Source organism: Sturnira hondurensis, unplaced genomic scaffold (genome assembly GCF_014824575.4).
Source record: "Sturnira hondurensis isolate 20B ecotype Veracruz unplaced genomic scaffold, ASM1482457v3 Scaffold0024805, whole genome shotgun sequence".
NCBI classification, from domain to species: Eukaryota; Metazoa; Chordata; class Mammalia; order Chiroptera; family Phyllostomidae; genus Sturnira; species Sturnira hondurensis.
In genome coordinates, this window is record NW_028097436.1 from 3,959,315 (window position 1) to 3,984,188 (window position 24,874).

Below are 24,874 nucleotides of genomic sequence, written 5' to 3' on the forward strand. Positions count from 1 at the left end.
ATAGTTGAAATAAATTCATTGATGTGGAGTTTCTAATTCAGGAGCACTACATGGGTCCCAAGATTTTAATTTCTAAAAAACTAAATGGTAATTTTGATGTTGCTTATTTAGAGAATCAATTTAAAGATGACTGTGCTAATCTGTTTTTAATTTTTCTAAAATGAATAGTTTTGTTTTAACATCTTTAGAAACACAAACAGAAAATTAAGTTGGATTTCTAAATTAGGCTGAAATGAGTAGGAACCCAGCACATGCAACAAAGATTCAGGAATGGGCCATGTTTGCATTACTAACCCAAGCATTTATTTTTTTTTAAGTTCTACTTAAGTATAATTGATATGCAAAGAATTACATACATTCAATATATACATCTTGATGACTATGGGCATATGCATACACTCATTAATACTATTACAACCAAGGAACTAACATACCCATTGAATTAAAAAAAAATTCCTTGTGTTCTAGAGGGAGAGAAACAGAGAGATTATTTTTTTCTTGAGATGTATCTGTTAGATTTTGGTATCATCATAACACTAGCCTCAAAAAATATGTTGGGAAGAGTTCTCTGTATTCAATTTTTTGAAATACTGTGAAAAATTGGCATTAATTGTTTAGTAATTTTATCTTTCATTTGTCAAACATTAACCACCTACCTTTTGAGCTCTATGGTATGTTTCATAGTGCTCATTTTAAATTTTAATATAATAACACTTATTAGTCTTTTTCATATACTTCGCTACCACACATGCAGAATATTCTCTTTTTAAGAAATTCTACAGGTTAAAGTAATTTTGAATCTTTAATATGTCTGTAATTTTGGAATGTAATGTCAAATATGGGTTAACAAATTATTCCAACGTCCCATTTCTTTTTCAAAACTGAAAATGAAAAATTTTCACATACCCATGGGTTTATTTTAAGACTACCAATTCTCATAATCTATTTGTAACTTTACCAACAATATGTTGAATTACTGTCTTTATAGTTTTAAGACTAGCAGGGTAGAATCCTATTTAAGTTTTTGAAAATATTATCAACTATTTTTGCATGTTTATTTTTCTATATAAATTTTAGCATGCAACAGCAAATTTTACCTAACTTATCCTGTTGCAATTTTAATTGGGTAAAGATTAAATAACTGAGTAAAACTGAAGAGAAATGGTATCTTTATAACACTGTATTTTCATCTATCTTTAACCGTCAGCCCTCTAATTTTTTGTAAAATTCTATCATTTTTCTCTACAAGGGTACTGTACAATTTTGTTAAATTTCCTGGTAACAAATCATTTCCCTAAATACTTATTGGAATCTTTACATATATTCAAATCAGCTTTTGCTAATAAATATACAAACTGCCTTTTTGCTATCAATCACTTATATTCCAAGGTAGTCTTATTAGTTCTAATAATTTGTTAGGTATTTGTGGTTTGCAAAGAATATTATATACAATGATGACAGTTCAGACTTCACTTGCCAGTTTTTATTGTTTATTTATTGTCTTGCTGAACAGTAATGGTGACAGCATTCATGCATTCTTCTTAAATTATGAAAAATGCTTATAAATATTTCAACATTAAATATGCTTGCTATATATAAGTGTCTCACTCTCACATGTTGTCTCTCAAATTAAGAAAGTTCTCCTCTATTCCTAATTTGTCAAGGTTTTCTTAAAAATGTTATTTTTAATTAATGGGCACTGATATTTATCAATTGCCATTTCTATGTTTACTAAGATGACCATATAAACCTTCTCAGTGAATATAGTTACACTGAGAGATTCTGATGTTGAACTATTATTATTGTATTCCTAAAATACTCTTGAGTCATGTTGAATATATCATTTTCATATTCTGTTATTAAATATGCTAAAATTGTCTAGAATCTTCCACATCTAATTCACAAGTAAGATTAAACTATATCTTACTCTCTATAGTTTTTAAAACAATACTTCTGGTTATAATCCTACTCATTTCACAAACTTATAGGTACTTTTTTTAAATTTAATTCTTGTTCAAGTAGTTTTCTGTCTTATATTCCCAGCCCTGCCCAACCCCACCCAGTGTTCCCCACCTCCCTCCCATTTCCACCCCCACCTTAGTTATTGTCCATGTGTCCTTTATACTTGTTCATGTGAATCCTTCCCCTTTTTCCCTGTGATTCTCTCCACTCTCCCCTCTGGTCCCTGTCAGCCTGTTCTGTATTTCAGCGTCTTTGGTAATATTTTGCTTTCTTGTTTGTTTTGTTGTTTAGATTCCTGTTAACGGTGAGATCATATAGTATTTGTCTTTCACCCCCTGGCTTATTTCACTCAGCATAATGCTTTCCAGTTTCATCCATGATGTTGCAAAGGGTAGGAGCTCCTTCTTCCTTTCTGCAGCATAGAATTCCATTGTGTAAATGTACCATAGTTTTTTGATTCATTCATTTACCTATGGGCATCTAGGTTGCTTCCAACTCTTGGCTATTGTCAGTTCTGCTGCTATGAACAAATTGTGTGCATAGGTTCTTTTGGATTGGTGCTTCAGGGTTCTTAGGATATACTCCTAACAGTAGAATTGCTGGGTCAAAAGGCATGTTCTTTTTTAGTTTTCTTAGAAAATCCCATATTGTTTTCCATAATGGTTGTACCAGTGAACTAGGGTCCCCTTTTACCCACAACCTCTCCAGCACTTATTGTTTGCTGCTTTATGATGGCCATACTGACTGGTGTAAAGTGGTATCTCATTGTGGTTTTAATTTGCTTCTCTCTGATAGTTAGTGATATTAAGCATCTTTTCATGTGTCTCTGGATCCTCTGTATGTCGTCCTCCTCATCAGTACTTTTTTATTTAATCACATTTTGTTTACCATAGCTCATTTACTTTTAATTCCATTTTTTAAAAATAAATACACTTGAGATTGTATAGGTCTCCCAGTATACCATCTTCATTACATCTGTCATTTTTTAAAAAGATCTTAAAGAATTTATTCTAGAGAGAGAAAAAGGAGAGAAACAATGATATGAGAAACATCAATTGGTGGCCTCTCACCCCCAACTGGGAGCCCCCTCAACTGGGGACCCTCACAATCCAGGCATGTTCCCTGACCAGGAATGGAATCGGCAACCTTTTGGTTCACAGGCTGCACTCAATCCACAGCCACAGCAGACAACAGACAACGCTATATCATCATTTTTGATACATTTGTTTAGTCTTGAGTAACTCAGTTTCAATTTTCTTATCAATGCCTATGTATGGGTATGAATATATAGCCATACAAACTTCCTGATGTATAAACTCCTGTTTTTGTTACTACTTTTGTTTTTTGTTTTCAATTATGGTTGGGATTATTTTCTATTAGTTTCAGGTGTGCAAGTTGGGGTTACACATTATTTAAATAATTTATAATGTGACCTTATGCCCCAATAAATGTAGTAACCACATTGTATCATACATATGTAGTTATTACAGTATCATTGACTATATTCTCTATGTTATATTTTATATCCAATGACTATTTCTTAACTACCAAATTGTACTTCTTAATCCCTCTACCCTTTTCACCCCACAAATCCCCTCCCATCTGGCAAACATGAGTTTGTTCTCCGTATCCATGAGTCTGTTTCTGTTTTTCTGTTCACTTATTTTGTTCTTTAGATTTCCACATGTAAGTAAAATCGTATGGTATTTGTCCTTCTATGCCTGACATATTTCACTTACCATAATACCCTCAAGGTCCATTCATTTTGAACCAAATGGTTAAGGTTTAATTCTTTTGAATGGCTGAGTTTATGTTCCACTGTATATATATACACCAGATTTTCTTTACCCAATCATCTAATGATGGGCATGGAGGCTGCTTCCATATCTTTGCTACTATAAATAATGCTGCAATGAACAAAGGAGTGGACATATCTTTTTGAAATAGTGTTTTGGATTTCTTAGAATACCCAGAAGTAAAATTGTGGGGCCCTATGGTAGTTCTATTTTTAATTTTTTGAGGAACCTCCATACAGTTTTTCACAGTGGCTGCACCAATCTGCAATCCCACCAACAATGCTTGTTGCAACAACTTGTTTTATTAACGACAGGTGTGAGGTGAGTAACACCAACAAAACAATCCAAATAAAAACTGAGCAGAAGACCTGAAAAGACATTTCTTCAAAAAGGACATAAACATGGTCAATAGACATCTGAAATATGCTCAACATCACTAATCACCAGAGAAATGCAAATTTTGTTCCTTCATTATTATTGCTTACATTTGGTGGCCTGATTATATCAATATTTAGAGCTTTGAGACTTTCTTTGTTGATTCGACATGTAGTTAATTTTCTTAACCGTTTTTTCTTTTTCTATTTATTTTTATATAGTTTTTATTATATTTTTACATTACCATTTAGTCCCCTTATACACCCTCCTCCCCCGGCAATCACCACCCTGCTGTCCATGCCCATGAATCCTTTTTCTTTTTTGCTCAATCCCTCCATCCCCTAACTTCCCCCATCACTAGCTGTCATATGTTCTCCATCTATGACTCTGTTTTTTCATGTCAGCAGTTCAGTGTATAATATTTGTCATATTTATACCTTAAATATTAAAGTGGTACGGTTTTTAGATATATGGGCTATAGACAACTATGGGACACTTACACAGTGGAATTCTATTCAACTGTAAAAAAGAAAATTTTACCCTTTGCAATAGTATGGATGGACTTGGAGAACATTATTGCTAAGTGAAATAAGACAGAGAAAGACAAATACCATATGATTTTACTTGTACATGGAATCTAACAAACAAACTCAATTAACTGCTTTTACATTTGTTTTCTATGTTTTTATATCATTTATGTTTTTGCTTAATTGTTTTCTGAGATGAAAAAGTGTCCTATCCTAACGGTGGCACTAAAAAATCCTCATTTTTGTTTTATTCCATTTTTGGTTGTCGCATTTTAAAGTACCTATAAATTAACAATTAATTGCTTGTAGTGAACTGTGTCCTCTTTATATAAAAGTTCCTATTTACCTTTTTAAAACCTTTAGTGTTAGGTGGCTTATATATTTTTCTGTTATTTGTCTTATATATCTTTGTCAATCACATTATGTTAAATATTCTGTACAATTTTTAGTTATGTTTTTCTTGTACATAGAATGCAATTAGATGCTTTGTTTTTCCTAAAAGGTTTTGTACATAGGTTAGTTTACTTTTTCATGTACATTTGAACTTATTCATGTCATTTGTTTTCTGACATCGTCTCTTCATATGTTTAATGCTTTGCATTTTAAAATACATTTATTTGTTGTATTTTTTTCATGTATATTCTTAAGCCTCATACCTCTCCAGGTCTCAAGTTAACCAGTGTCTACTTATTCCTTTTCAACTAAACAGAAACCTACATATATCTTTACTTTTCAAAAACCCACTCTACCTTCCTCCATACAACATACCCTTACCAAAATAAATATATTCATCACTATAATAATGCCTTTTTGCCTCCAGGTTATAGAACTCAAAGTTTAAGCCCTCCCTGTAATTAAGAATAGCTTCGTACTTCTACAGTGATACTTTACCTGGCAGCCTGTGAAAACATGCTGGGGTGATTTGTAAGACATACAATCAGAAACATTAAAATATCTATCATATTTATAGCTTAAAGAAATAAAGTGGCAAACTTTTAGATATATGGGCCATGGACAACCAGTAGTGCTAAATATATTTCCCATCTTCAGAAGCAGACTACTGATTTAAAAGCCTGTAACTTACAAAGTTGAATAAAAATGCACTTACTGTACAGACATCATGCTTGTGTCCATTGCCGAGTCCACTCTTCCTTCATCTTGTGTTTCAATGGCTGATCTCTCTGATTCACCCGGGAGTTCAGGTGCACAAGCTTCATCAAGAAGTTCTGGAGCTGTAGGTACGTATGGTGAAGGAACGAAACTGCTACCATGCAACTTACTGAGTTCTTCTTCAAGTTTTTTCTTTTCCTCAAGCAAGCGAGCTCGATCTTCAGATAGTGACTCTATCAAATCTGAAGGGTACCCCAAATTGAAATAATCATTATAAAACATTTCAAATGATTGTTAACTTAAAAAGGGAATTAAATATATCATATTACAAAACATTACTAACCTTTATCTCGCTCTTGCTGTTGCATTGTACTTTTCAACTTATCGCTCAGATCATTAATTATATTTTCTTTTCTCATTTTCTCTCTTGTTAGAACTGTGTTAAAATTGGTCTGGAACACAGAATGATAAACACGTAAGTTACCTACATGCACATAGCAACTAGGGCTAAAAAAATAAACCTGCAAATATTTACATGGTACATTTATATGTGAATAAAGTACAATTTGCTAATGGTCTTCATTTTTAAATAAAAATGCTATCCTGTGGTAAATACAATGTGATTGTATTTCCTTGGTTCCATATTAAGATATTATTGTCTACATATTTATTGTCAGAAGAAAAGCACAATGTGGGGGAAAGAAATAAAATCAACAAATAAACAAGTGCTATTATGTATCCTACCTATTTTTATTAATATTCCTGCCTCTGGAATTTTCCTGTTTTTGCTAAATCTTGATTGCCACAATAACATTTCGAAATGACTTTATCCTATCTCCATCTCTCATCTGGATATTTCAATGGCCACTGCCCCTCTGCTTTATAATGACTAGTGTTGTTATTCAACTTTTAGGAAAACTTTACTATAAAGCTTATGTATCCAACTGAATTGCCTACATAATTGCACAGTTTATTTTATAAAGATGAATAAATTGTCAAAAATTTCACGTGTAAGATTTCTATTAAGATCCTGAGCTTAAAAGAAACAGATGAATAATGAAATGATCTAAATCAACTCTAACCATCTACTAACCATTTCTATTTCCAAAATTAAGAGTCATGATCCTTTCACCAATGGATAATGCCAATAATGTTGGAAAAAGTGAGATTCAGTAAGAACATGGCATTTTAAAATCAAAATTAGTGAATTCATTAAGCACTGAGTTAACTACCACTTTTAGCCAGAAAGCATACAGGAAGATCCCTCAAAAGAATATTTATGATTATATATGTGTTTGTATTGAGCCAGTTCTACATATTATTATGTATAGAAAATTAGTAAACATTTATAACAGTATATTAGTCATTGCTCTTTCTATAATATGGGATAGATTTTTAGAAAAGTTAACATAATTTATAATAAGCATATGAAAAACAAGGGCCAATTAAGGTAGAAACTAAATAGGCTCAAGTCACTCATATAAACTAGTTACAAATCAAATTATTACCACTTAATACCCCAACTATTTGAAATTGGAAGATATTTTAGAAGTCATCGCTCCTAATTTCATTTCACAAATACTAAAAGAGACCTTAAAGTGAAAAGATCTAAATTTAAATTAGCTGCCAATTTTATATTTTTTGTTTCAGTCAGCTAATTCATCCCCAACTTAATTTTATAAATCTGAAATTGCACATGTGCTCACAAATGGGGCAGAGAGGAAAAAAGTCAAGAGAGTGAAAAAGATCTGTTTTATTTACAAAGTTAGATTTAAAAAAAAAACCAAGACATCAGTAATGACCTCTTGTCATCAATATTTCTTACTTAAAACTGCTGGTTACTCCCTGTCCCTGAATAGTTAATTTTATTGGCTTCATGAAGCCAGTCTCTTCTTGGTTCTGGTTACTTTCTCTCATTTCAATGTTTCAGGCTCTTCTTTCTTTCCCCAATCCTTAAAATGTAAAATTCCTAAGGGTTTTGAACTGCATTTTCTTTCTATTCCAGTAGACGTTTTTAAACTCTAAAAATACTATCTAAAATCACCATTTTAAGAAAAGGAAAATAACACACTATATTACATGTGTAAGTCAACAACAACACGTAAATCAGTTTCAGAAAAGTATTTCTTGAAATTAAAAAAAAAAAAGGTATGTCAATGTTATCAACCAACTGCTCCTACACATGCCTGTGTCTTGTAGTCCCCTACTCTTTTTTCACAGCCAAGGGCACAATTCTGATTGACTATAATCCACTTGTGTCATTCCTCTAAGTATCTTAAGTGAAATAAATACAAGCTCCCTAACAAGGCTCCCTGTAGTCCTCAATGGTCTGGCCCCTGCTTACTTCACAAGCTTTACCACTCACCATTGATCAATATTAATAACTGAATCAGCAACACTCAGTATTAGTCAACCCTGATCTACCACTAGCCTATCATGAATAAAAACTGTAATAAATATAAAATACCTGTATTGATCAGCATGTAACTTAGAATAAAATTTTAGAACGTACCATATTAGTATAAACACTTTCATTTTCCAAAACAACTGAATCACAAAGAAATTAAAAGATATATCTAAGACCACATAGGTAATCAAGAAACTATAAACATTAATTCACACTTCCTAATTTCTAATCTAGGACTATTTCAATTTTGAAGCATCTGACCATGTCTTTAAAAAGAAAATACTTTTATCATGAAGATATTTAATAAATATTAACAGGATCAATATAGGAAAATCATATCTAAGATATAACAAATCACCAGCTGCACAAAGAAATTACATTTCTTAATTTATATTTACCTTTAGCCTAAAATAATGAAAAGGGGCAGGAGAACATACCTGTTGTTCAGCAATCAAAGATGTTCGAACATTTTGCATTTCTTCATTTTTTCTTTTCTCTTGTTCTTCAAGTTGTTCTAAAAACTTAGCTTTTTCTTCCTGAAGCTTTTCTTGAAGTTCAGCAACTAGACTTGAAGAATCTTCTCTGGCAGATTCAATAGCAGAACTTGAAAGTTAGAGCATTAAGTTTATTTTTTCAAAATTGCAGATGTAATCCAATATAGAGCAAACATCATAACTACTTGACATCAGAAGGGCTACAGATCTTTCTTAAACCTAAGAGTAGAGTTAACTAGTGTTAAAGACATACGAACCCCCTTTTTATCTACCATGGTAAGGGAAACAAATACAAGATTAAAGTTTGAAAGATTATATATTCTCCAATACCAACATGGTTGCATTATATCTCCTTGTACTAAAAAGTAGTAATGTTTTTAATAAAAAATAATACACCTCTCCAGAGCTCAACTTCAAATTCCAACTTTATTATTCCTACAACTGCAATATACATGACAACTGAGAGGTGAAAAAAGAAAATGTTTTACTTCATTGTTAGCTAATAACATACACTAAAGCTGAACTTAAATGTTCACACACAGCAAATCTACATATCCCTGAATTCATATTCATTTCCCTCAAAACTTGCTAGCCCCAGGAAAGAGGACAAAACAAAGAGAAAACCACAAACACAAGTTAATTATTATTTTAAGTTCTAGTATAGAAGTTAATCGTATCTACTTTCAACCATGTAATCTTTTATGTCATAAAAAGTTTGTCCAGGTAGATAATTAATCCCATCAAAGAAAGAAGTTACCTGTCTAGTATATTCTCATGAAATATCCCCAAATTATTTGAGCAACTAAGTCAACTGATTGTTTTAAATATACATTAGCTCAAATTTAAATGATACTTCATTTTATCAGTAAAGGTTCCCTAGCACTCCCCTCCAAAACAGGAGAAAATTACATCTTCCTGCCTTTGCATGTACTAATACGCCTGAAAATGAGAACTCAAAAGAGCTGATACATTTGTTATTAGTTGCAAACTTCCATACTATTATACACAGAACTCAAAATAAAGCATCTCTGTTGATACTATTGCCACCATTCATAAATTATGTGTATAGCAAAAGGTTCCATTATATTTTATATTTCTAGGAACTAAAAAATCTGCATTGGATACAAACTAAATTGTCTTGATGCTTGAACTTTCTTCTATCATGGACTATATTAGATTGGGGCCTAGTACACAATTATTGTTTGTCATTGGTTTTTAAAACTCTTATTTTGAGAACCATATTTTAAAACATTTAAATTTTCATATATTCCCCCAGATCCACATCCACTACTCCTTGGAAGCATGACTATGAACAGTGAAGTAGGTAGATTTTCAGACATATGGAAACTGTATACATATATTCCACTTTTCTTTATACACAGGTATGTAAGAAAGCCCTTTCCTTTAAATTCTCAAAGATAATGTTATACTATTGATGTAATTTCCCCAGTTATATAGAAAAGTTATTTTAATTTTGCATTTTCTTAATCTCAAGTATACCGAACGGCTATTCACATATAGTCTATTTGTATTTCTTCTTTGATTTGTCTATTCATATCCTCTGCTCACTTTTCTAATGAATTTTTTGCCCTTTCAAAACCTGACTTGTGGAAGAACTGTTGTTTCCTCTGCATGGAAGAGAAACTGAGAACTACATTATCCAGAATCCTCTTTCCAGTAAATTCTGGGGGGGGCTCAAGTTTGTCAACAAAAGATACCCACATAAAATCTGAAGTGCTAAAGAAAATGGATTTATCAGTCTCCAGAGATGGGTTATTCTCAGACATGTGGGCAACTTAAGAATCATAAGGGGTTTCTGAGTAAGCTACCTCTACTGGTATCTCAGGAGACAAACGGTAGAAGTTTCCTAAAAATTATAGCAGTTTCCTAATTAGCCACCAACTTTGGTGCTTCAGATTACTTTAGAACTCGATTTATAGGACTCTGACTCCCTTACTCTTCACTTCCACTACCCAGCTCTCCCAAATTTCATGAAGTCCTTATTCAATATTAAACCCTTTATCTTGAAATGTTTAAAAGAGGTTGTTTTCTAAGCTCAATCCAGACAGATACAAACATATTTCTTTTTTATTTTTTAATATAATTTTTATTTAATTCTTGTTCAAGTACAGGTTTCTGTCTTATATTCCCAACCCTGCCCGCACCCCACCCCATGCAACAAACAAACATGTTTCTAGGTGGAGAAAAAAAACCCAACGACAAGAAGCTTGAATTCTCTGCTCTGATTTGATCTCAAGGCAGTAATGACCTCACCACCAGTACAAAATGGAACTCTGGTAGACTAGGGCATTCCATGGCAGAACAGATGACAACTGTAGTTGTCTGGGATCAAATGACTAAAGGCCAGGTTTTGGAGATGTCCCACTTCTCACTCCAACTCCCACCAAGTCTGCCTTACCAGCCTCTTCTGCCTTATTTGAGATCAGTGTCACTATACCTGATGTTCCCTTCTCAACAAGTTGATCCTTCTCAATAACCTCTCCCACTATTTCATTACTCCTAGAGACCTTGCTACATTCAAATCACAGGTTCCAAGGAAAGTTAAAAAAAAAAAAAGGAGAAGTTGCAGCTCCAAGATTTTTCATTTATTTTGGAAGGAATATAGAAAATATATATGGAAATAGATCCAATGTGAATTAGAACAGAAGAACAAACAAAATGCTAAAGCAAGCTAAAATTATTTGCATGAATGTAATGACCACAGGTTCGGGTTTCAATGTCAGCTATTAATAGTTTGCTAGGTTAACTGCCTGAAACCTGATGGCCAACATTAAACAAAAACATGATGCCAAGGTAAGATACTCTAGACCACAGGTAGGCAATCAAAGGACTACAGACCAGATCTAGCCTGTTACCACCTATTTGTGTAATTAAAGTTTTGCTGAAAAACTTTACCCATTTCTGTTGTCTCACTCCTCTCTGGCTACAACAGTAAAGCTGAGTAGCTCAGACAAATACCATGTGGCTCACAGAGCCTAACCTATTTACAATGTGGCCTTTTACAGAAAGTTTGCCACCATTCTCTACACCAATGTGATTCGATTCACATAACCGGGGGGTGGGGGTGGGGGGTGGGTAACTAGAACACTTTCAGAAAATCAGTAAGATCAAAAATATTTTCACAATTATACTAAGATCTATATTTTACATCTCATTGATACTTGCATAGATGATATAACTTCTCTCATCTTCACATAAATTACAGAAACACTAAACTTTTAGTCATCATATCCTTACTTCAAGGTACTCAAAATGAAAAAGAAAGCAGGTTCATTTTTAAATGTCTTGATGTAGGTAAAACTGTATTATTGAATCCCAACTATTAAGTATACATTGTTTTAAAATATTTTGTGTGACAAAAATGACAACTATAAATAAAGCACTTCTGCCACTTACAAAGTATGTACGTCTCATGGCAAAGTACTTGCATAATTGTTTTGGCTGTGTGTAGAACTAGCAGCTGTTTTCACGGGGTACTTCCTATTTGAAAAATGACATTCTTTGGTTATTCAGACTTTGGTTTTTGACAGACATTTTCTCAAAAATGATCGTGAGCCTGTTGTTTCAACATACTGACAAATTCGTTATTACCAATGATAACTGTAACCTTTTAAAAAGAAAACTTCTATCTGCTAGTATGAGCTTGAGAGCTTCCCAGTACCTCTAATAAAATCCATAAATATATTTAAAAATGTGATTTTTCTATGTTAATAAAACATAACATCTGCATTATCTGCATTACTCAATAAACCAATGTTTTCCAAATGACCAACTTATTGTGCTACAAAATTATATACAAGTAAAATATCCAAAGTGAAGAGAGTTAAGGAATATTAGCAAAAAGAGTATCACAAAATCCAGTAATGATTCGTATTCTACAATGAAACTAATTATCAGTTGTTAGATTGATTTAAAAAAGCATCCACAATTATCTGAAAGGCTATTTAAATATTCCTTTCCAATTCCAAAAGTGAGAGGCTGAATTTTCCATATACTTCAATCAAAAGATATTACTATAAATTGGATGCAGAAGCAGATAAAATCCACTAAGCCAAACATAAATTTGCAAATATGTAAAACAATGTAATTCTTCTCATTAATTTTCATTTTAGAAAATAGTTTTCATTTAAAGTCTTATTTAGGCTAACATGTAGTAGGTTTATTATTTTAAAATGACTAAACATCCTTTATATTTGTTTTCACTTATAATATAGAAAATACTGATAAGCCATAAAACCAAAATCACTTTGGTGTCCTCAATAATTTTTGAGTGTGTAAAAGGGTACTGAGACCTTAGTTTGAACCCACTTACCCTTGGTTTTTACATATTTAAAGGGCGGTAACACATACACATACATATCTACTGTCCCTTTAAAGAACAGGCCCTTGCTCTACAGGAAGGCATCCAAAGAATGATGGTGATGGGCATACTGGTAACAATTATATTTCCCCTGGGAGGTGCCAAAAAATACTCCCTTCACCTAGTCTTGGAGAAATACAGCCTCAAAAGGCCCCGTAGTGGTGCTCTGCAGCACAGAGATAGCAGAGGGCTAAGACCACTGAAATTCAATGAATTTAATGAGAACAACAGGGTTCTGGAGTGCCAAGAGGCCAATTACTGACCATTAACCAGAGACATGATGTGGTGCCATTACAGGTAGCCTAGAGCAGTAATCAGGTTTGATCCAGAAAAATCTTTGCAGTGGCTATCAAGGCTATAATAGAATGGGTTAATGAAGGCTTATTAAGAGTGTTCTTTAAAAACTTGGTATCTAGCCCGATTGAGCGCGGGCCTGCGAACCAGAGGATCGAGGTTCAATTCCCAGTCAGGGCACATGCCTGGGTTGCAGGCAGGTTCCCTGCAGGTCAACTCCCAGCAGGGGATGCACAAAAGACAACTGTACATTGATGTTTCTCTCCCTCTCTCCTTCCCCTCTAAAGATAAATAAAAATAAAATCTTTAAAAAAAATAAAAACTTGGTATTTGTTGTTCAGAGAGCTGACTTATATCGAAGGACTTACCATCCCTCATTCAATTCCCAAACCTGAGCCAGTCACCAACTACAATGCCAAAATTTTATACTGTTAAGTCTTTTTTTAGGTGTTACCAAAAAACACTTATGGTAATTTTCCAGAAGAGTACATATTCAGGGAAGGTAATTAACCACTTTGGGAGGAACTCCTGAACACTGGCTGAGGGGAGTCTAAATGACACCAGATTATTTACAATTGAGTGATAAGTGGAGTATGGGCCCAGTATGTTCCTCACTGTAGGTAAGAGGTATCTCCGTATATCCAGAATCTGCAGTGAAACAGACATAAAAACAACTGATGTGGAATCCCTGTTTCTCCCCTTACTCATAGAATGAGGACTATTATGACAGACAGAACCAAGTAAAATCCCTAAAACTGTCTCTCATTTCAAATGACTAGGGGAGGAAATTTCTGTCACATTTTTATTTGATTAATGTATCCTGTAGAAAACATTTAAGAACATGTAATGGATTATCATAATTTTAATCATGTAGTGAGTAAATCTACCTCACATATGACAGCTTTACTGGAGCAAATCAACAAGGTCACTGCTACCTGACATATAGCTACTGATTTAATTATTTCTTCCCTGTCTATACCAATTAGTACACACCAGGGGCTGACAAACACTTTGGGGAGGGGAGTAAAGGGGGACAGGTAGTTAGCAAAAATGTTAGCCAGATGATCTCTGTCACAACTACTTAACTCTGCCAAAAGCAGTCACAGGCAACTGGTAAAGGAACAAGCATCTCTGTATTCCAATACAGCTATACTGGCAACAAGGAAAAAAAAAGTACCAGAGAATGAGCAATAAAGCCCATGAACAGTCAGGAGCTTGTCACTACAAAAAAAAGTTCAAGTATCCAGTGATCTGGCCATGTGAGATGTTCCCTGTAAGGTGAAGGGACAAACTGTTGCTATGTTTAACATCTCTAAATTTTGGACATGATATATAGTACATTTGGGTAGGCTGCTATGACTCATTTAATTACCAAATAACTTTTAGGGCTACCTATTCTGTGTGAAGCCCACAGCAAGAGACACTTGCAATAGGTCCACACTGACATGCAAGCTGCTTTGCCACTTGAGCCATGTTTTCCAGCAGCTGCTAGATGTGTCTACAGCAGAAACGGATACCAATGGAGCTTCTGGCAAGTCCTATAGGAAAATCAGTTGAGGCCCTCAGGATTTTTGAAGCTGGTAACTATTTTTCTCTCGTAAAATGGCTTGCTACTGGGTCTGTATAGATATTGAAAGACTGACCATGGTCTCCCAAGTTATCATGTTCCCTGAGTTGCCCATCATAAAGAAGATAATATCTAACCTATCAACCCATGAAGTTGAGTGTACATAGCAGCACTCCACCATCAAGTAGATGTGGCATACATAGGATGGAGCTCAAAGGAGTCTTGATGGCACAAGGTTCAAGAGGTTTAGGTTCCCAAGGCTCTTACTCCTGCTATGTTGTTTCTTTTCTCTCCATCACAAGTAGGGCATTCCATATGAGGGGAAAAAACCTGGAAGACCTCGTTTCCTGATAATTCTACGCAATAAGCTGACATTATTCAAAAGCACAGTTTAAGTACTAGAGGCCCACCGAGGAGTTATCCTGAAGAACAGTAGTGAAAGGAAATCTTCCTGGTACCAGTAAGTCAAGCAGTGTCCTTGACGTTACCTTGGAGAAATGGCCAGGGTTATCAAACCGCAGTGATTCATGGATACTGGCCAAAGACTTGACTGGATAATGAATGACTTGGAAGAAACTAGATTGAAATCTGGTGACAAGAAGGTTTGTAGAGGAGAAATATGGATGAACATTTTAAAGGAGGAACAAAGTATGAGAATACAGAATTCCTCTGAGTTCATTATCTCCCACTGTGAGGAACAACAGTGGGAGATAATAATCAGATGTGCAAGTTGAACATTCTCTGGGTATCAAATTCTTTAGCCATAGCAGTACTATTCAAAATGCTAATGACATGCAGAAAGTGAGAACCCAATTCTGCAGAGCTCTTTCAGGAGACCAATCACTTGGTGACACTTGATCACTTCCCTCATGAAGAGGACCGCAATCTGTTCTCACAAAAATAGTTCATCATTCTCTACATAGATTAACCTTCCGTGACCACAATGTGTCTGCAATAAACACCACTCCTGAACTTACAAAAGACTTAATTTACTGTTATGGTATTCCATTAGAATTGATTCTAAAGGGGGAACTTTATTTTACAGAACAGCATGTATAGCCATGGCCTCATACCTAAAGGGAGTCAGATCCCACCACATACACCAATCTCTAAAGCAACTGGCCTGATACAACTGTGGATCAATTTATTGAAAACTCAGTTATAATACCACATGGGTGACATTTTGATGGCTAAAGAATGCAGTACATTCTCTGAACCAGACACTACTCTGTGAGACTAACTCTCCCATAGTTAGAATACCTGGGTTGGAGAATCGAGGAGAGAAATTGGAAGACAAAAATTGGAATAGCCACTCTATTACTCCTAGAGCCATTAGCACAAATTTTGCTTCCTCTCCCTACAATTTTGGATCATGCTGATTTAGAGTAAATATGGCCCCCACATACCCCTACCCCACAAAAAATTTCTTTACCAGGAGATACAACCAGGGTCCCACTGAACTAGAAGCTTAAACTAACACTTGGCTAATTAGAGTTCCTCATGTCACTGAACCAACATGCAAAGAAGTCTGTACTGCTATAATAGAACTCAAATTATCAGTGGAAAACAGTTTATCCTACACAAGGGCAGGGAAAAATATTACTGGAAGTCAGGGACTTCCACAGCATGTCTCTTGACACTGCCGTGTCCAATGATAAAGGGTCAAATGAAAAACTACAGCAACTATATTATAGGAAGTGCCGTTAATGACAAGTCTCCTCAGATCAAGAAGTAAAATCAGCTGAGGTGATGTCTAAGATAAAAAGTGGAGTGGGAATAGAAGGAAGCTGTAAATACCTTCTAGAGAAGGGGTGCCAATCTAATTTTCACCAGGGACCACATCAGCCCCACAGTTGCCTTCAAAGAGCTGAATGTAATTTTAGGACTGCATAAATGTAATTACTCCTTAACAGTTAAGAGAAAGCTCCGTGTTGCCACTGGATAGAAACAAGGTGCTGGCCTGGCTAAAACAAGGTAGAGAGCCAGATTTGGCCCGCAGGCCTTGAGTTTGCCACCTGTGTTCCAGAGTTACAAGGCTAAATTCAGAAATAAAGAATGAAAACATATACATAGAGTGATTAAGCCTATATCAAGGCTTAATCAAGTTATCAAGTATTCATCTTTTTCCTTCTCTCTTCTAGTACATAACATGTATTGCGACAATGCTAGTTAACCCTATACTTTAACATTTAACTTAGAGAGTATTAAAGAGAGATTGTATCTATGTAGAAAAATTAATGACCATCAATATATTCACTCTAGGATGGCTAGAATGACATTAAGTTTAAGTCTCACCTTTGGAAGAAAGGGTTAGGATACCTGAGGAGATATGAGGGATATAAGTTGAATCACATTTGACAGAAACAAGACATTGTAAATGTCTTTATTTGATAGTTCAATATGAGTAAAAGAGATATGTAAGATTACTGAGTTTGAAACAAGGTATACAGTGCTAGGATGCTGTCAGCTTGCCATTGCTCTCATCCCTTTTCTAGAATCTGATCTGCAATGTAATAAAGGTTCTATATTTTCCAGAAACCCCTTTATAACTTCAAGGTCACCAATGAAAAGAATAGGTACAAGGTTTGGAAAGTAGAAGAGCAGCCCAGGATAACTCTCCCGGTAGACACAGGTGGTTGTATCCAGATGCAGTTTCACAGTAGCTTCCTACCACTGTGCTGCAGATGGAGCCACATCATTGGGGCTTGAAGAGATTCTTGTATGTTGCAGCAGCTTCCCAGTGAGCCACGGAAACTACGAGCTTTGGTGGATGTTTAGTGTCTGTTTTTCTCACACTTCACTTAGAATTTTCCTGGCCTTCTGCAGTAACCACTTTGACCTTACCCGCCCCAGTTCTATAAATGTTTGTGCAACTTTAATTCCCATATTAAACCCTTTAATCCCCCCAGAATTCATAAAGAATCTCTGTTTTCAAAACAGAAGAAGTTTAACTGTACACCAATATATGAATATTACACAGCAGAGTCAATTCAAGAGACTGTATAAAAGTGGTAAGGCAAGAAACAGAGGTTAAAATATATACAGCATATATAAATATAAATATATTCACTTAGAAGAATAGAACTAATTGCTAATGTTATAAAAAGTTTTTATTAGCCACAAAACACCTCAATAAATTTTAAAGAATAGAAAAACTAAAGACCATTTTCTCTAATAACAAATGGTAACATCAGTCAGTAACAATAATAAAACTGCAAAAATCCCACTTTACAAAACATGGAATTAAAAAAATAGTATCATCTGAAAAAACAAGGAAATCACTGAAATTTTAATATCAAGAAAGTCACAATAATGAAACTATACATAGCCCCAATATCAAATTTAACATTTACTAAACACTGCTCACGGGAAACTGTTATCTTTGTACACATACATACACAATTTAAAAAGAGGAAAAGTTAATTTCTGATTGAATAATTCAGGAAAAAAACCTTCAAATAAACCAAAGAAGGAAACTGATAATAAAGGAAGCTCTTGAAAACATTTGAATTTTTCAAAAAATCATTTCTCTAGAAATCCAAAACTCCAATCCATTTTTAAAATCCACTAATAGATGTGTGAAATCTGTTACTTTCAAAATGTTTGCAAAAAATATTAACTATTTAAAATGTACAAGTTTTTATTTTATATCTCAGCTGTTACATTTACCTAAGACATGAGAGTAAATCAAGGTGATGTGATTAAACACAAAACTGATTTGAGTCACCAATATTTTAAATTTATAATCACAGACTTAAAGGTTAATTCTTACCTTTTTGCTATGTGATTCTCAAGATGTTTAACTTTTTCTAGTAACTCTTTCTCAACAGCTTCTCTCTCCAATTTAAATTCTTTTAGGGCATTCTGAATAGCTTTTTCTTTTTCACAATTAAGCTTCTGAATTAACTCTTCTCTCTCCTGTTCCTGGTTCATGACTAATTTTTCTTTGTCTTTCTCAAGTTTCTGGATGATAGTTTCATACCTTTCTTCTTGTTGGGTGATTTTTTCATCTTTTTGTTTTTCAAGAGCACTCAATGCTGAGTCCAATTTACTCTGCAGTTCAACTATTTCTTCTTTCAGGTTTTTTTCTATTTCAAATGCTTGGCGATACAATGATGTTACTTGGTTTAATTCAGCTTTAAGCATATTAGATTCTTCTTCATGTTTACTAATTAACTCTGAAATACACTGATCTTTCTCAATTGTCATTAAAGTTCTTAGTTCTGCTAAGCCTATCTGGTAATTTTCATTATTATCCTGAATTTTTTGGTTTAGTTTACTTATCTCTGCTCTCAAGTTTTCTGTCTCTTGTTCAAGGAGAGATTTTAAGGTCTCATTCTGCTGGGCTCTGCTTTCTTCTAGCAAAATTTTTATTTCATCAGTTTCTGCTTCCTTCAATGCAAGTTCAACCTCTAACTTACATCTCATGTCTGACAAATCAGACACCTTAAGTTTTAACTCCTGTAGCTGTTGTTCTTTTTCCTGAATAATTGTGGCATGAGACTCTTGAATCTGATTGATTGTTTGTTGATTTTCATTTTGTAATTTCTCCAAAGAAACTTTCTGGTCTGTCATAACTTTCTCAAACTCCTGTTTGTGCCTGACATGCAGAGTGTCCTCTAATTCCTTTAAATGACTTTGCTCTAAGTTCTGAAGTTCTGTCCTCAACAACTGGATCTTCTCATCATTTTCAACATGGATCTTTCTTAAGTCTTCTAATGCTATCTCTCGTGACTCTTTGAGTTCTTTAATTTCACAATTTTGAGTATGAATTGTACTTTCCATCTCTAACAACTTCTGGTCCTTTTCATTCTGCAGGCAGATGACAGCTTCTTTTTCATTTTTAACCAAAGCAAATTCATTATCTTTATTTTGCAAAACCTCCTCGAGGCATACTAAGTCTCCTTTAAGCTTTTTAATTTTGTTTTTGTTTTCTTCACTCTCCTTTATTAGTGCGTCAAGTTTGCTTTCATATTCACTTTTTAAAGACTGTAGTTCTTTTTGATGTTTTTCATTTAGTGTTACTTCCACAGAATATTTTACCTTTTCAATAATGTTTCTTATTTCTGTTGCTGTAAACTTTAAAGAATTCGAGAAGTCGCACTGTTCTTTTTGTACATATGTTCTGAAGTGGCAGAGGTCTTTCTTGATGGTTTGTATAGTGAACTGGGAGTCTTGGGCAATAATCCTACATTTTTCCAATTGGACATTTAGAGAAACACGATCTCCTAAATCCTCTTTACCACATACATTTGTATCCTGCATACGTCTACTATCTATTGCATTGATAACTGATGAATAAAGTGATTCCACCATCATTTCTGGACTTTGTGGATCACTTATAGGATTAGGAGATGATAAATTTTCTTCGATTACAAACTCATTCACAGCAGACATAAAATCTGATTCAGGACTTTCTGCTAATGAATCCAAGTCTAATGAAACTTGGTGAATAGTCTGTTCTATGTTTGGATGGGGGATAGTTTCAAAATCAAATGTATGTGCATCAATGCTATCTGGAGACAATTCTTCTAAGGGACACACTGCAGGACATAAGGGATCCTGCACAGTGAGCGGAGGGGGCGTTTTTGGTGAGGTAGTAGTTGTAATTTCTGTTGCACTTTCTCTCCTTGGTGAGGAAGCTGACTGTGGGGATGTCTGACTCATGGATGCCTGGAAAAGAGAGAGAGAGGCTTATACAGCTGCAGCAACATAAACATTTCACACTAATAAACTATTTGAAAGAATTTAATTTGCCTTTTGTTCACTCAGTAGATCTGTAATGGTCTGTGACATTTCATCCAAACTTTGTGCTGCTTTTACCAAATTATGTAGAGCAAGTACATGCTGGTGTAGAGGTTCAAAGTCACAAAGTAAGGGAACCCTGAAATAAAATGTAATCAGATTAGATTTCTGATTTTTTAATAAAAAGATAAGTACAACCAAATATTTTAATCTGTCAAAAATAACTACATCATCATCCTCTTTCAATGAACACCAAAAATAGCTCAAGAAACCTAAGATATAATCACTAAAATGATAAATTAGAAATCTCTCACAGTAAGCAAAATCAGAGTCACTACTAGAAAATAATTACATATAAGACATGAATTTCTTTATTTTCTGGTCATTTTTACATTCTGCCAAAATTTCTTAAAACAGCCATAGGAGAGATAGTCTATTATGAAACAGTTCTATTCTGGTATCTCCTAAGAGTGCTTTGGTACTGCTTTCCACAGATCCAGAATAATAAAAACACTGTAAAGTGATATCTAAAGTTAAAAATACTAATGACATTTACCTGAGGAATGGCTGAACTTCCGAAGGACAAAATGATTGCAGAAACTGTAAATCTTTTAATGAAATATCTGGAAGCTCACAGTCAAACTTTCGAGGTTTCTGTGTCTATACAAATAATAATAATTTACCATAAAATATACAGAATAAACTTATAAATTCTCTTTTACTATAATCAAATTCAGTAAAACAAATAAATGAAAATGCTTCAACTGATCAATTCACACTTAACAAATAGAATAAAGTACATTACAAATGAAGGACTATTCAATGACATGGTGTATTATTTTTCTAAGTTTTGAATAACTGGGATACCCAAGCTCTTGATAGTCAACAGGAATGTACTCATTCCTGCCCATTTCTATTTTCTGCATGAAATTCCCATAGAAAGTATGGGAATTCTACATTTCTGTCAACATTAAAGAATTATCTGTTTCACTAGTACATAAACTATTCTCAAATTTCTCCTTGACCTATAGAATAATCATGAGGATCTCTCTAGCCTTAGCCCTGTATCTATTCCTATCCCCTATTAGTATGCCTTGTTTTAAAATGGTAAAAATCATTTTCCCTCATGTAACACTTTCTTGACATTCACTTGACCTTTACATTTGTAAAAATACAAATCATTAGTTAATTTCAGCTTCTTAAAAAAATTACATTATAAGCCCTACAATTTCTTTCTTCCTTTGGCCAAGAAATGAATCTTTAAAAATATATACCATTTATTTTAATTTTTACATAGATTTAGAAATGTTAAGATTTTCTTATTTAAACAGTTTCCTAGATAAATAAGTGTGTGAACCCTATTATATTACTCACTCTAAGATATATATTTGAAGCCCTAAGAAATCCTATAGCACAGAAACTTGTTTAACAGCTAAGCTGAATGTCTAAGAAAACACAAACAAGCAAAACAACCTATAGTACTTCCTAAACTTCTCTGACTATGAAATCTGGTTTAAAAATATATCAAATTTATTTTTCATGGTTCCAATGAAAGCTACCTGACAAGTCCACTGTACTCTGATTTGTCAACACATAAATAAAAGAAAAGGGGGGTCCATGGGTTAAAGAATAAAAAGAGGAAGAAAAACAGGAGAGGACAGGAAGGAAAGAAAAGCAGGGAGAGGAAGAAAAGAAGAAAATGGTAAAGAAAGGGACAAAAGGAGAAAAAGACAAAATACAAATAAAAGAATCTATTCCTATCAATCTTAACAGTGTAGTAAGACATCCCCCTGTGCTAAGGAGAGTCTAGATCAAACTATAGACTTCGAGTCCAGATGGCGGTATAGGCAGACATGGCTCATCTCTTTGCACAACCACATCAAAATTACAACTAAAATACAGAACCATCACTCAGGAACATCTGACATCGAGTTGAATGGAAGTCTGATAACTACAGAATTAAATAAACTACATCTATCCAGACTGGTAGAAAAGGTGTAGACACAGAACGGGCTGGTCCCAGAATCATATGGATAAAAATTCTGGAGGAATATCTCAGGAGTGAGGAGTCCCAGACCCATACCAGACCTCCTGTGCCAGGATTCCAGTGCCAGGAAGATAAGTACCCACACCTTCTGGCTTTGAAAACCAGCAGGGACTGAGTGGGTGAAAGAAACTTCTGGAGCCCCAGTCAATTCCTCTAAAGAACCCAGACATGGGCTCACCTACTCAGACTTGTTCCTTCTGAGTTCCAGCACTGGGGTGGCAGCTTGAAGGGCACCACTGGTATACAGGGAGAGAGATTGAAGTGTCTGGCATAGGGATGAGCAGAGGCCATTATCACTTTGTTACACTCTCCCCGAACAGAGCTGGTAAACTGGTGCCATATCTGAGACTCCACCAACCTGGCTGACACTGTCTGACCCACCTTGGGGATCCTCAGAGGCTCTGCCCCACCCAACTTGCAGGCCCACCCAAGATGTTTATCAAAAAAAATGACTGGACTTGGCTCCTAAATCCTATCAAACAAACAACAGCACGGCTTCAGTGAGCCCTAGGGGCAGCCAGATTAGATTCACAACCTGGTTTTGCCTGGGAATCTCCAAGCCAAGCACAAGTAGCAGACATCTCAGATTACTTTACAGCTCAGGCAGGGTGACCTGGGCAAAACATAGGTGGGGGCTGACCTTGGACTGTACCATCGTGGAAACCCCAGGGCCAGTGCATCCTGTGGACAGTTGTACTGTCCACTTGGAACACCACCACCCTACCCCTGCACAGCTGATCCTCCATAGATGGTGGAGGCTGGTGGTCAGAGTCACAGCCAGTCCCTGTAGCTGCCTGGCCTGGGTAAGTCCTTCACACTGATCTGCCAATAGTAACTACAAGAGGAGGGTGTTCTCAGTCTACACGAAGGGCGCCACTCCAAGTACCCAGCTTGGGTGAGAAGGGAGGCTGTGTCACTGGATCCTACAGGACATCTACTATGTTAGGTCACACTACTAAGACACAGAGTCAAAGCAGCTCTACTTAATACACAGACACAAACACAGAGAGAATGTCAAAATGAGGAGACAAAGAAACATGGCCCAAATAAAAGATCAGATCAAAACTCTAAAAAAAGGCTAAACAAAATGGTGATAAGCAATCTATCAGATGCAGAGTTCAAAACACTGATTATAATAAGGATGCTCAAGGAACTTTGTGAGGACCTCAGCAGCATCAAAAGACCTAGTCAGAACTAAACATACACTAATTGAAATAAAGAGCAAGTTACAGGGAAAGAACAACAGAGTGGATGAAGCTGAGAATCAAATTAACGATTTGGAATGTAAGGAAGGGTAAAACAACCACACAGAAAAACAAGAAGAAAAAAGAACCTCCCAAAATGAGGACAGTACAAACAGCCTCTGGGATAACTTCAAGATGTCCAACATTTGCCTCATAGGGGTGCCAGAAGGACAAGAGAAAGAGCAAGAAATCGGAAGTCTATCTGAAAAAATAGTGAAAGAAAACTTCCTTAATTTGGTGAAGGAAATAGACATGCAGGTTCAGGAACCACAGAGTCCCAATTATGATGGATGCAAAGAGGCTCACTACATGATACATCATTATTAAAAGGCCAAAGGTTAAAGATAAAAAGAAACTCTTAAGAGAGAAAAGAAGTTGGTTACTAAATGGTTGCCAGATGGGAGGGGGGTGTGGGAGAATGAGTGAAGAGGTGAGGGGAGTAAGAAGTACAAACAGGCAGTTACAGAATAGCCATGGGGATATAAAGTACAGTAAAGGAAATGGAGTAGCCAAAGAACTTATAGGCATAACTCATGGACATGAACAATGGTGGGGGGACTGCTGAGGGAATAGGGGGCCCTGGGAAGAAGGAGCAAAGGGAGAAAAATGAAGAAAACTTTAGTAGCATAATCAATAAAATATAATTAAAAAATTATAAATGTATTTTAAAGCTTTATAGCAACTTGCTGTTGTTAAAGCCAAAAACTTTATGCTGATAAAAAATTTCTGATAAATACTTCTACTTCTGAAATTAAACTCTGAACACATACAAAATTTAGTTATGGTTAGGAAATAAATACATACACAAAAGGACGGGGGCCAGGAGTCCAATCCTCTAAACAGACGATTTCTTAAAAAAGACTTCCCTATGTAAAGAAATTAACAATATGGTTATTTTATAACTTTATTTAGGATGAAAAACAAA

General features: G+C 34.9%; 1 protein-coding gene across 5 annotated transcripts in view; it reads right to left on the bottom strand.

The window, feature by feature from the left end:
• Positions 1-24,874, bottom strand: part of RB1CC1 (RB1 inducible coiled-coil 1) — a 104,008-nt gene that overhangs the window by 16,198 nt on the left and 62,936 nt on the right. For all 5 annotated transcript variants that reach the window (XM_037038663.1, XM_037038661.1, XM_037038659.1 and 2 more), the window contains 7 exons: positions 24,754-24,815; positions 21,215-21,318; positions 20,671-20,797; positions 18,686-20,586; positions 8,615-8,780; positions 6,114-6,222; positions 5,769-6,012 (listed from right to left, as the gene is read on the bottom strand). In XM_037038663.1, coding sequence (XP_036894558.1) covers positions 5,769-6,012; positions 6,114-6,222; positions 8,615-8,780; positions 18,686-20,586; positions 20,671-20,797; positions 21,215-21,318; positions 24,754-24,815 — 2,713 coding nt within the window. The remainder of the gene's footprint in view (positions 1-5,768; positions 6,013-6,113; positions 6,223-8,614; positions 8,781-18,685; positions 20,587-20,670; positions 20,798-21,214; positions 21,319-24,753; positions 24,816-24,874) is intronic.